Source organism: Hippopotamus amphibius, chromosome 7 (genome assembly GCF_030028045.1).
Source record: "Hippopotamus amphibius kiboko isolate mHipAmp2 chromosome 7, mHipAmp2.hap2, whole genome shotgun sequence".
In the NCBI taxonomy this organism is placed as follows: domain Eukaryota; kingdom Metazoa; phylum Chordata; class Mammalia; order Artiodactyla; family Hippopotamidae; genus Hippopotamus; species Hippopotamus amphibius.
Genome location: NC_080192.1, coordinates 2,957,628 through 2,970,905, shown reverse-complemented (window position 1 = coordinate 2,970,905; position 13,278 = coordinate 2,957,628). Strand labels below are relative to the sequence as shown.

The 13,278-nt window shown below is 52.9% G+C and overlaps 1 protein-coding gene across 4 annotated transcripts in view; it reads left to right on the top strand.

Annotated features, from left to right (window-relative positions):
* The window catches only part of TBC1D22A (TBC1 domain family member 22A), a 289,717-nt gene that overhangs the window by 176,514 nt on the left and 99,925 nt on the right, over positions 1-13,278 (top strand). For all 4 annotated transcript variants that reach the window (XM_057742532.1, XM_057742530.1, XM_057742533.1 and 1 more), the window contains one exon: positions 9,617-9,692. In XM_057742532.1, the coding sequence (XP_057598515.1) occupies positions 9,617-9,692 (76 nt within the window). The remainder of the gene's footprint in view (positions 1-9,616; positions 9,693-13,278) is intronic.

Sequence of the window (13,278 nt, the reverse complement as noted above, 5' to 3'; positions counted from 1 at the left end):
CTGTCGGGGAGCTCTCACCTCTTGAGTTATGGCTTCCATACTTGCCCGCCCTTCAGTCATACTATTACTCTCAGATTCATTACTTAGCAGGACAGCCTCTTTGAGTAGAAAAGAACCGTTGCCTTTTATAATTAGTCATTTACATTTTCTTTCCTTGGGGAAGAATTACTCAATTCTAAAAACTGGTTGCTGGCATGGAAGTGATGGGAATATTGGGGAAAGTGACTATATTATCTTGGAACTTGTCAGAGAAAAGGCCAGAAATCTGGTGGTGTCGTGACTGTGGCAGAGAAAGGCCGGGAATGACCAGACCTGTGACTGGGAGCTGGAGGGGACACGGGGGCTGGGGGATGTCCCTTGAGTACAGCTGCTGTGAGTTAACCAGTGAGAGACAAGGACGACGTGTCACGGGGGGTCCGAGCCTGCACAGGGAACCCTTGGGGAAGGTTCGGCTCTGAAAAGGAAGGCAGCCCAAGGCATGCTGAGAAGGCGGCCCAGGATCTGCAGAAGGAGCCAGAACCTCGGTCTGTTGTCACCTCCCAGCTGAGCTCCAAGGAAAGAGAACAAAAGGCCGGTCGGCTGCTTGGGAAAGTGGTGGAGAGGGTGCTTACGTGGCTCCAACGTGGCTTTTGTTGTTCACATCAGGAGTCTCCTCCTGGAACGGGCAGCAGAGCAGCAGGAAGAGGGCGGAGAGCCGGGCCCTGTGCCCAGCCCGCGGGTGGACGGTGGATGGCCAGGGCGCCTGGTCCACGAGGCCCCTCTGTCTCACATCCAGGTGTGTCATGCTCGGGGTGGAAGAACCTTCAGAGATGTGGTGTCAGAGCTCCAGTCGATAAAAGTGAGGATTCTTGGCGACACTTCAGAAGGGTTATTACATAGACGAGATTGTGTGGGTTACTGGGCTGAAGCAGAGGATTCATTAAGAGTGAGTTATTGCGCGCCGATTTAAAAATGAAGATTAGAAAAATTCAATTTACAGGAGTGTTGAAAACAGTGAAATCCACGCTGCCTGGATGAGCAGCCCATTCCTTAGTCACACAGCTGAGCTGCGTCTGACGCGTCACAGTTCGGTTAAACATCCTCCAGTTGGTGGAAGCCAAGCCTGTTTCCAGTCTTCGGCTGTTAGGAGTGACGTTTCCGTGGGCACTCACGTACACGTCCTCTTGTTGGCGTGTGTTTCATTTCTCGTGGGTCAGTACCTAGAAGAGGACTTGCTCGGTCGTGGCGTAGGGGCATACTTAGTTTTTATGAAAAAAATAGAGATCTTTTCCCCAAATTGGTTATGCTGTTTCACGAACCTATCCACAGTGAGGTCTGGCTGCTCACATCCTCACCAGTGCGGCGTGACCCTGTGTTTATTTCTGCCGAGTAGCAATCGTGTGTGTGTGTGTGTGTGTGTGTGTGTGTGTGTGTATCTACATGTCTTTGTTGTTGGGCTGCACCCCACAGGCCTACAGGGTCTGCGCTTGCCCAGCTTTGAGACTGAAGAAAGAACCCGCAGTCAGCAACAGACATCAGTGGTCTGATGGATGCGGGAGCTCACAGGTCTGAAGCAAGGCCCTGGAGTGCTGCCCTACTGTGTGCAGTGGACGGCGGGCAGGACGTGGCAGCAGTCTTCCCTCTGAGGGAGGGGAGGTTACCAGTTAGAGGGGAATTGACCTCAGGTGTGCTCATTAGTCACTAGGGAAACCAGGAGAGGGGCACGCCCCTCACCGCCCCTTTCGTAAGAAGCCTCGCTAGCTGGGGCCTGGGGCAGGTATGGAGGAAGGTCAATCACGTGAGCAGATGCAGGTGAACTGGGGGGGGGGGGCATACAGAGAGCAAGAGAACGGCCATCTCGAGGGGCCTGACCGTTCTATGTTTATATCTATATTGATATATCTGTTTCTAGAGAGGGAATGAGAATATTTTTTCCCAAGATTGTGGCTTGGCAGTTTATTTATTTATTTATTTATTTTGGGGGGTACACCAAGTTCAATCATCTGTTTTTATACACATATCCCCGTATTCCCTCCCTTCCTTGACTCCCCCCCCTCGAGTCCCCCCCACCCTCCCTGCCCCAGTCCTCTAAGGCATCTTCCATCCTCGAGTTGGACTCCCTTTGTTATACAACAACTTCCCACTATCAGTTTTACAGTTGGTAGCATATATATGTCTGTGCTACTCTCTCACTTCGTCTCAGCTTCCCCTTCACCCCCCGCCCCCTCCCAAACCTCGAGTTCTCCAGTCCATTCTCTGCATCTGCATCCTTGTTCTTATCACTGAGTTCATCAGTACCATTTTTAGATTCCGTATATGTGAGTTAGCATACAATATTTGTCTTTCTCTTTCTGACTTACTTCACTCTGTATGACAGACTGTAGTTCTATCCACCTCATTACGTATAGCTCCATCTCATCCCTTTTTATAGCTGAGTAATATTCCATTGTATATATGTGCCACATCTTCTTTATCCATTCATTTGTTGATGGGCATTTAGGTTGCTTCCATGTCCTGGCTATTGTAAATAGTGCTGCAATAAACATTATGGTACATGTTTCTTTTGGGATTATGGTTTTCTCTGGGTACATGCCCAGTAGTGGGATTACAGGATCATATAATAGTTCTATTTTTAGTTTTTTAAGGAACCTCCAAACTGTTCTCCATAGTGGCTGTACCAACTTACATTCCCACCAGCAATGTAAGAGTGTTCCCTTTTCTCCACACCCTCTCCAGCATTTACTGTTTGTAGATTTTCTGATGGTGCCCCTTCTAACCAGCGTGAGGTGACACCTCATTGTAGTTTTGATGTGCATTTCTCCAATAATTAGTGATGTTGAACAGCTTTTCACGTGCCTCTTGGCCATCTGTATGTCTTCTTTGGAGAAATGCCTATTTAGGTCTCCTGCCCATTTTTTGATTGGGTTGTTTGTTTTTTTTATATTGAGCTGGATAAACTGTTTATAGCTATTTATTTTCTATTCATCTCATCTTATTTCCTCCCTTTTTCCTCCCTTCTTTTGGATGCAGTGAGTACTTTTTAAATTAATGGACTTTGTTTTTTAGAGCAGGTTTAGGTTTACAGAAATATTGAGCAGAAAGTACAAAGAATTTGACATGCTCTGTCACCCCCTCCTCACATGCACAGTTTCTCCTGTTGTTAACATCTCGCATTCGTGTGGTGCATTTGTCATAGTTGATGAGACAATGCCGGTGCGTCCTCCTTAACGGAAGCCCATAGTTGACGTTGGGGCTCCCTCTCTGTGCTGCACCTTCTGTGGGTTTGGACAGATGTACAGGGTCATGTACCCACCGTTATGTATCTTACAGAGGAGTTTCCCTGCCCTGAAAAGCCCCTGCCCTCCACCTGTTCATCCTTCCCCCTCCCTGAACCCTTGACAACCAACCACTGGTCTTTTTACTGTCTCCATGGTTTTGCCTCTTCCAGAATGTCATTTCCCTGGAAGCACCCAGTGTGTAGTCTTTCCAGACTGGCTCCTTTCACTCAGGAAGTCTTTTTCGTTATTCTTATTTGTTTGTACCGTGGCTGATTGGCCATCTCTCCTCTCCCCTCCCTCCTTTTAGTGAGTGGTTACTCCTTACAGCACGTGTTCATAACTCACCTAGATGCCCTTCCGATGCTGTGACACCTCCTTCTGCTGCTGGTGGGCCCATGTCTGAAAGCAGGTGTCAGCATCTCCCTCTTTCCTGCGGGGCTCACGGCAGGAGCACTGGTCACACTGCCAGGGTGGGGGCAACCTTCCGCCTTCACCGCATCCCATGACCGACGGCACCGGGCAGGCTTTGGAAGGGGTGGGCAGGAGGACGCACACTTGGTGTGGACGCCGTCCGGGCTCCTTTAGATACAGTAACTCACGTCAAACCCGAACGCCTTGTGTAGGAGCCGTTCCTCTCTCCGTGTTACAGTTGAGGAAAGAGAAGATCAGAGAAATTAGGCTGACAGGTGGGAAAAGAGTTGGCTTGATAGACTTCTGCAGTGCTCTCCTGTCTGAGAAGCATGCCACGGAGCTCTGTCCTTGTCCTCATCCTTCTCCCCTCTTCCCAGAGGCCGTGGTGAAGACATGGAGGGTGTGAGTTTAACCACTGCCTCTCAGCTTGGAGGGACAGCGGATGTGAGTGGTGACATCAAGATGCAGCGTGAGCTCTGCTGCCTGGAGGGCCAGCCGGGAACCAGTCCGAGTGAGAAGCCCTGCAGCAGGTTCACAAGACCCGCCAGCCTAGGTGGTCGAGCACAGCCTGGACAGCGGGGTTGCCTGCACTGCTGATGGGATGCTCTCGTCGTCACTGCGCCCAGATCCTGGGCTTTGGTCTCGTAGCTGACCTCGTCCTCCTCTCTGGCCCTACCTTGCAGCCAGAGTCATCTTTCCCAAATGCAGATCTTGTGACCGTGGTGGCTCCCCATTTCCATGTCAGTAGCTTCCTTCCGTAGCTTCAAGGGGGTCTCACCCTTCACTCCCCACCTGGCCTTCCAGCCTCAGAATGGTCTCCTGTCCACCCCAGCTTCCTCGTCGCCCTTCCCGCCGCACTGGCCTTCCGTCCACACCTGGCGTGTTCCCGGCTCCCTTCTCTCTGCACCTCGGTCTGGGCCTCACACCTCCGTTCTGTGCCGTGACCTGTGTCCCCAGGTCACAGGAGCCCCCACGCGCATGTGCGTGGCCTGCATGATGAACGTTTGCCTGAGGACCAGACCGTCATCTCTGAACACAAGGCCCCTGCTTGTTTTCCTGCCCGCCTGTGTCGGGGACCTGAGGCCGCCCCAGGTCGTGTGACTCCCAGCACGTAGCCGTGCTCACGGCCGTGGTTCCTCCCAGTGCGAGTGTGTGGGGCAGCATGGGCTGAGGGGAGGGCCCAGAGGAGTCCTGCCCGGTGGAGACGCTTCACCGCCAGCACAGGTTGGCACCGTCTGCTAGAAGCCGGGTGAAGTCCCTGCGCCCGGGGTCTGTGCTGGGCTGGTTACACTGGCACCTCTGCCCGGCGCGGACCGGCAGGAGAGCAGGAGTCCAGCATAAACCCTGTGCTCAGCCGAGGCCAGCGCGCCTGTCTTCCTGGTGCGATTCGGGAGAGGTGGGACCACCCGAGAGCCTCCGGCTGGCTTTTCTGCGCCATCTCTGCCCGGACTCGGGTGAATCTGCGCACAGGAGGCGCTGGGGCGTGTTTCCTGCGCAGAGGCGGGCCCTCCGGGTCTGCGTGGCTGTGTCCTGTAGGGGTCGGCGCATCAGCTGCACTGATGGGCTCATCAGGCGCCGGAAACGGGCCTTGCGTTGCCGAGCTGTTCAGACGCAGGTCCTGGTGGGCGAGGGGGCAAGCTTGGCTTCAGCCTAAGGAGGCAGCTTTCTCGGGGCGAAAGTGGCCAGGAAGGGGATGTGGGGTTGGTGAGGATGTGCGTCCCTGGTCCCGGGGCCCAGCCCCTGCCAAAGAGGTGCGAGGGCGTCTGGGTTCTCCGGGAGCCGGGGTCCTCCCAGCGAAGCCCGTGTGAGTGTGTCTTCCAGCTCTGCTCTGAGACGCTCGTCAGGAGGAGCTGGTGCGGCTTGTCCTCTGCCCAGCACAGCAAGCGGCGTCTGTTACTGCTGGGGGGTGAGGCGGGCTCAGCGGCAGATGCGAGGCCAGCCCAGTGTGCGGTCTTTGATTTTCTTCTGCTAGCACGGGCTTCACTGTCTGTGAAACATTTCCCAAAATGCTGTTGTGTTCTTGCGACCTTCTTTCCTTTCCTCTGACCCATAAGGTTCATATTTTCTGTCGTTCTTTAAACACGAATTCACATCTCGGTTTGAAAGGATGAGCGTGTTTACTTTCATTGAGTGTTGTTCATAGTATTACTGTTACTGTTTCTGTAAACATACTGTACTCTCATTTACTTGCTGTTCTGCCTGTCCAGTCATGCATGTATTCAGCAGACGTTTTCCGTGCCAGGTGTGTGTGCGGGTTGTGGGTTTGGCCGCGGTGCACCTTATGTGAGCAGAACCCACGGTCTGATCAGAGGCGCCGCTGGAGCCCTGCTGGGTGGCCTCAGTGCCCAGTGCCTCTCCAGAGGCCACAGAACATTCTCTTCCACTCACACCTTCCAGTTCAGCCCCTGGCTCTGGAATGTTCTTGGTGTGTCCTTCAAAGGCTTCCAGGCGTCCTCAGCTGACCACCCTGTGCCCCTTCTCAATGCTGGTCTTCCCCGCGCCCCCACGGCCCCTCCAAGCCCAGATGCCAAGGCCACACCTGTCAATCTTCTCAGGTCCTTTCACAATACAAATTTTTTTTTAGGCTCTCAGGTGTCATTCTTTTCTTATTATTTGGATTTTCAAGAGAACTCATCTTCTCTACCTGGGTTTTGAACAAATTGAGAAATAAAACAAAGTAATGGCAGATGGAGACCAAAGAATAACTTTTATTTCTTCTAAATGAGAAGCTTGAAATCCTATCTTAGTGTGAGAGCCAGATATACTGGCTGACTGAATCCCAGGATCATTCAGGCTGACCCTCCCTGTCAGAGCCACACTGGGCTTGGGCAGGCCCCCCCTCATGTGCAACAGAGCTGTACCTGGGGGGCGGGGGCAGCTTTTCTGGGGGAGCAGCTGTCATGGGGGGAGCAGCCTTCCGGGGGGAGCAGCCTTCCTGGGGGAGCAGACTTCTCGGGAGAGCAGCCTTCTGGGGGAAGCAACCTTCTGGGGGGAGCAGACTTCCTGGGGGAGCTGCTTTCTGGGGGGAGCAGCCTTATGGGAGGAGCAGCCTTGCCAGGGGGAGCAGCTTCCTGGGGGGAGCAGCCATCCCAGGGGGAGCAGCCTTCCCAGGGGAGCAGCCTTCCCAGGGAAGCAGTCTTCCTGAGGCAGCAGCTGATTCTGAGAGCTGGAAGGAGGGCTGAACCTACTGGCTGTTTAGTCTCCCAGGATTAGCAGTTGGTAAGTTGCCTTCTTGGGGTGAGTGTGTCTGGGGATGGAGGAAGTGCAGGAGAGGCACCCACTGAGCTCCTTCCACTCAGAAGCAGACCCCGGGTTGAGGGTGTTTCCCTTGCAGTCTGTGCACATAACCATTAGGTCCCTGCTCAGCCAGGGGCATGGCCCCCCTTGGAGCCCACAGCCCGTCGGGACAGGCCAGCCCCCAGTGAAACCCCCGCTCCTTTGAGGATTCTCCTGGGACCACAGGGAGAGGGCGTTAGTGTGGTCCTGATGGCTTTGAAACGTGTCGGAATCGAACGTTAATTCGAGAGTCTGCAAGGCCTCGACCTCAGGCTGCAAACCGCACTCAGTTTACTCCTCATCCTTCGTTTCATCCCGCTCGACTGTTCCACCTGGCTCATCGGAAATGCTGCCGTGCGGTGAGATGATGGTGTGTGAGCTTCTAAACTACACAGCACGCCCTGAATTCAAGTATAAATCTCCTTATGGTACCCAATTTCCAGAGAGAAATTAAGTCTTAAAGGCTAACCCTTGCAAGTTCAAGTCCAAAACTAAAATTTCCTTTGCCCGTTAATGTCCAGGAGAGCTCACAACTTGTTCTTACCTTCTGCTGCTGCCCCATTGCGGCTAGAGGGGCGCCGGGGGCCTCACTGGGACACACACAGGCCTTTCAGGGCCCAGAGGTCCTGTCCATTGGGTGCCCGTTTGTGACAGCCCTCGCTTCTCAAGACATCAGAGTGTAGCCAAACCCACAAGCTGGTCACCCCGTCTGGGAAACACATCATGCCAGGCCCGGTGGCAGCCTCCCCGGGAGCCCCGTCCCCCGTGCAGAGCAGAGCGCACACGGGGGCCTCAGGGCCTCTCTGAGCGAAGGTGCCGTGCGGAGCTGTCCTTGGCTTTGCCCTTGCAGAGATGTGACAGTTCGGATCCAGAGCCTGTCACTTGAAATCCACTTGGGAGAAATCTCAGCAAGAAGTTAGGCCTGAGTCTGCTCATTTTCCGTTTCTTCAGGAAAAAGATTCTCGTTGCCTTGTAGGCGGTTTTGGTTCTGTGTCACCGTGGCTGCCGCTCCTGCTCTGGTTAGGAGGTGTGTGTGTGTGTGTGCACACGTGTTAAACCCAGAGAGCGCTGACTGTGCTGGAGTCTGTGCCTTCCACGTCTGACTGTTCAGCCTTGGACGCTGCTGCTGGGGTGAAGGTCGGCCCCCCCCCCCCCCCCCGGCAGTTCCCACGTCCCTGGGGCCTCTCCCGTGTCTCCCTGAGGGCATGCCATCCTCCCCCAGCACCGGCCCAGCACAAGCCCACCTGAACTGCCAGGGCCCAAGGCCTCACGTGCACACTTGGGTTCAGGGACCCGCAGGTGCAGCGCCTCGCGGCTGGAAACAGCACAGATCTGTGATCTCACAGACTGGAGGCCGGAAGGCTGAGGTGCACCATGGAGGGGTGGGGGGGCTGGATCAAGGTGTAGATCAAGGCGTGGGCAGGGCTGCATCCCTTCCGAGGCTCCAGGGCAGAACTTACTCCCTGGCCTTGTCCCAGCCTGCGTTTTGCGGCTGGTGGCCCCTTCGTCCACCTTTCAAGCTGGTGGTGGCGGGACGAGTGCCCTCACAGCTCTGACGCCGACTCTCCCGCCTCCTCGTCCACCTTCAAGGACCCTGGGTCGCACCGGGCCCACCTGGGTCATCCAGAGCACTTTCCCCAGTTCCGTCGCTTGATGAGCAATCCTCACCCGCCTTGCCTGGCTCTGGGAGTCGGGCCCTGGACGTCTTGGGGGGGTCATTACCCTGCCTTCCATGACCACACAGTGCGAGTGCGTCACTGCAGGAGTCTGGCTGAAACCTTGGTTCTGAAAGCAGTCCCTGAGCACCGGCTGAGGCTCCTGAGGGCCGTTCTGCGGGGATGCCCCAGGGTGGGACGCGGTGGGCATTCTTCTCTGGCTGATTTGTGTTCTCAGGCGATGACAGTGGGACACCTGGCCTCCAGTCCCCGAGCCCTCGTATACCTGCCGCTGACTGTGCTTCCTGCAGCCTCGAGCAGGCCTTCGAGGCAGCGTTGTCATTCTCACTTTATAGATAGTGAAACCAAAGCCCAGAGAGGTAGTGTTACTTGCTGAGGCCACACAGCACCTAAGTAATAGATCTGGGCTCTCATTCCAGGTCTCCCTGCCTGGAGACCCGTCTCCCCCGCCCAATGCCCACACTGGGTTTCCTGTCTTAGTTTATGAACTTGTTCACCTGAGGTCACTGGGACTGAGGTCCCACGTTCACTCCGTGCTCACACAGCGACCATGTCCTTGGCCCTAGGACGGCCGTCGTGATGTTGGTACCGCCAGGCCGCTGTTTCCATCGGCTTCCCTGCAGCGCTGAGTGCTCTCTGCCCCTCTGCTGGCCAGAGCAACTTCAGGCAGACTCTGCTCTGCAATGAGCTGTCTGTCCAATTTAAATGTAAATATCTGCATTTACATATAGAAATGCCCCATTAAATACTCCCCAAAATGGGTGTGCCCCCCTCCCTCGGACATCAGGGGGTGTTGAGCTTCACCTTCCGGGGTGCCAGGGCGCGCTGCATGCTGGCGCCGGCGGTGTGATGCAGCCCAGGGCCCTGTGTGTGCTGATCACTTGGTGGGTTTGTTCTGTGGTGAAACTGTTCCCCTTTGTTCCCGCTGCCTTTTCCACTCTGGAAAGAGGGTTTTATTTTCCATGCATGTGATATTCATTGTTATTTTTCCCTTAGGACAACTACACCTTTGCGCAACCTGGGATTCAAATGAAAGTGAAAATGTTGGAAGAGCTTGTGAGCCGGATAGATGGTAAGCCAACTTGCTGGGCGCCCCTTCCCTGGGGGGCGGGAGGAAGGCCCTGGAAGGCTCAGGATGCTGTCCTGGCCCAGCCCACGGCCCCCGGCTCACCCCGGCCGAGCATCCTTCTGAGGCCGTCCGCCCGCCACCGGGGCAGGAGCCGCTCCTGTTGCTTTCGTGAAGGCGATGTCATCAGAGTTGAGGGCCGTCACTTTGCAGGAAGTAATGAGTGCATCCTCGAAGCAGGCAGCTCTCACTCCTTATTAAGCCGGTGATCGTCCTCACCCGGGCGCAGCGGGTTGTTGATGGCCGTCCTCTGGCACGCGCTTCCTGCCTCTGCACATCACTGTGCTATCAAGGATGCTGGCGCAATTCCTCTACGGAATCCAATTAATTACTGAGTCTGAACATAACATCTTTAACATTATAGAGGAATTACGGTGTGTGCTCGGCCGTTTTAGATGACGCTTTCATGTTTAAGTGGGGCCTTGGAAGTCCTTTCTGCCCTCACCCTTAAAATTATTCCCCCTGTGATGTGCTGGCTGTCATATTGCAATAGCAGGGTTTAATTAAAGGCCAGTTGAGAGAGAATGCCTGCCCGTTCCAAGCACACTCTCCTGATAGTTTGCGAAATTAGTGAACAGAGCGTTAACAGAGGGATACCAAGCAGAAGCAGGCATGGGCTTGTGACAGCAGCCGGTCAGTCAGTGGCGACGTGCAGAGAAGACACAGGCTCTGTCATCAGGAGCCCCGCGTGAGCTTGGCGGATGACGTCACCGAATCTGTAGAGAACACGCGTTCCAGCGCTGCCTTCCGAGGACGGGCACGTCCCGGTGCCTTTTCCCCTTGCTGTACCTTCAGCAGTAGAACGTGTAGCGGGATCATCTTCCCAGGAAAGACGGTTGGGGAGAGACTGAACGACATTATAGAATGGAGTCATACAAATTACCAACTCCATGCTGCTCCTTGGTCGCATCTGATTTTCAGCTGTATCTAATGGTTATTACCTAATTTCCATATTATGAAGTTCTGCACAGTTCTTCCAATAATACTTTGATTCAGTGTATTAGCTGCTTTGCAGCTAGCTACCTGTTCAAAGTACTGTTTTTGGCTTATGTAACTGCCTTTATGGACATTTATTCTCAACTTCACGGGGAGATCTTTGTTGGATGCTGTTGGGTTTTTTTCCCTGCTAGCAGTCTCGTTTGAAGTACGATTTGCAGGAGCTGTGGATTACACTTTCTTAGCGGTTCTTCTTTTCCTCCTGTGTCTCTTAGAAGGCAGATTTTGTATTTTTGTGGAGGTTAGAAAGTTTCGGTTGGTGCTCATTTGTTCCAGGGCTGCAGTTTGGGAAATACTTGAATTGATTTTCCCTGGCACTGCGGTTTAGAAGGAGCACTTCACAGATTTGTGGGATGATGGTGTGAAAGAGCAGCAACAGCAACCAAAGGCATCCCAGCCAGATCTGGGCTTTTCAGTAAATCCCACCTTTGTTTTCCTGCAGCTTCTGAGGAGGGCGTTTTCATCCTGTGGTGGTTTTGTTTAAACAATCAGTTCTTCACAACAGAGGAGGCTCTTTTTGGTAATAGGTTAGACTGTGTAACCTGTTTGTAATGATTCTTCCAGTGAAACCCGAAAGAATGTCTGTGATGGCCTCAGAAGAAGAATTCTCAGGCTTTTCGAGTAGAAAGTATCAGAATTGACAGAGTTTGGGCTGTTACCCCTCAGCAGCCCCTGGGAGAAGTGTCCACAGGCCCCCTTCTCTCACTGTCCTCCTGGAGGAAGAATTTGTGGTGTTGGGACTGTGCAGGGACTACAGGGATTTTATTAAAGGCAGGATACACTAGGAAGGAAACATTGCTTTAAACAAAACAAAACAAAACAAAAACCACTGCCCCATTTCTGCATTTCAGGGGAAGGACAGCATTGATTTCAGAACTTTCTGGCACTTTGGTGAAAGAACACAACGTCATGGACCTGTTATTAAGAAAGCTGAGATTTTGTGGGCTTGACCCAGATGGGAATAGTTCAAAAAAGAGCTAAATTGATACACAAAGAAAAGTTAGAGGAATGTTGGAGTTCCAGTAGTACTGTTGTAAGGATATGTGCTCAGAAGTCAGAAGAGAATGGAGAGAGAGAGGAGGGCAGAGGCCCGGGGGGACAGGAGAGGGCAGCAAGGGGAGGGGGGCCGTGTGGGTGAGGGAGGATCAGGAGAGGGTCAAGGTCAGTGTCTTATTTTCTGGCTGTGACAGGTGGCTGAAGGATTTCTGAAAAGCACTCTTAAGTAGTTCTCTGTTTTAAGTAGTGCTATACCCTACTCTCTGTTACCCCCAAATCTTTAGAAAAAGTCTGTTCCGTAGCCAGGAAGGTGGTGTGACTGGAGACAGAAGGTCGTGTCTGTAATGGAGGCTGAGTGGGAGGGTGATGGACAGTGGCCTGAGAGACCACCTGGGGGTGGTCATTGTCTCGACAGAGGTAAGCTGGCTAGTGAGAAGCCCCAGGGGAGTGGCCTGCAATCTTTGGGGCGGAGCTTTTAAAACGTCCCACAGAATGAGAGTAGGAGGCCTTCCACTGCCAGTGGTGGCGGGCTAGGCAATTCCTGCCAGATTTCTCACCAAAGAGACCTAAAGAGCGGATAAGGTGGTCTTTTAAAGCCAGCAAACAAACACACAAATGGGGGGTGGGGAGGAAGAATGAAAGAGAGAAGAAAAGAAAACAAAGAAGGCAAAAAGAAAACAAATTCTTAAAAGCATTGAACTGCTAACAAGGAGACAAAAACTTCTTGGCCAGATTCTGGGAGATGCTGGAACCAGAGAGACACGCTCAGCCGTGGAGGCCACCGTTGTCCTGAGGGTACCTGCTGATCGAGAAGAAAGAATGCCAGTGTGGTTTGCAGTTTTGACAGCTTCATGGAGGGAAAGGGTCAAACCCTAGTCTACCCGAGGGAGGGAGTACAGGAAATGCCCAGGTACTTGCTGAGACCCAGAAGAAGGCCGACCCTCAGGGTAGAATGGAGGGGAAGCTGCCCTCTTGCAGCCTTGCAGGCCAGGGTGACATCACCTGAGAGGACCAGGCTTGTCTGAACCTTGACTGTGGCACTTCTCTGCTGAAGTAGAGTGCTTGGGAGAAGCAAAACAAAATCTTTTCTGGAGGGAGTTACCAGAAAGTTGTTCCTCAAATTGTTTCCACTTTTTTTTCTTCCCACATAAAATGACCTACTCACAGTCAGAGATAAACACACATTCAAGATTTCTTAAGTGAGAACGAACAGAAACAGCAGATAACAGAAACAAGCCCACAAGATGTTAAGTTTCTGTAGTTCTTAGGCATAGACTGTGAGACTGTTCCCATTGCTGTGCATGAGGAAATATGAAAAAGAGAATCCTGGAAGTGTTTGCCAGGGCAGTGGGGAACTGTGTGATTTCACATAAGAGGTTTGAAAGATATGATAACCAAATTAAAAAGTCATTGGATAGATTTAACAAATTAGACACAGCTGTAGAGAAAGTTAGTGACCTGGAAGATGGTTTGGGAGAAAATAGCCAAAACAAAACATGGAGAGCTAACAATATGGAAAATACAGAAAATAAGAGATATA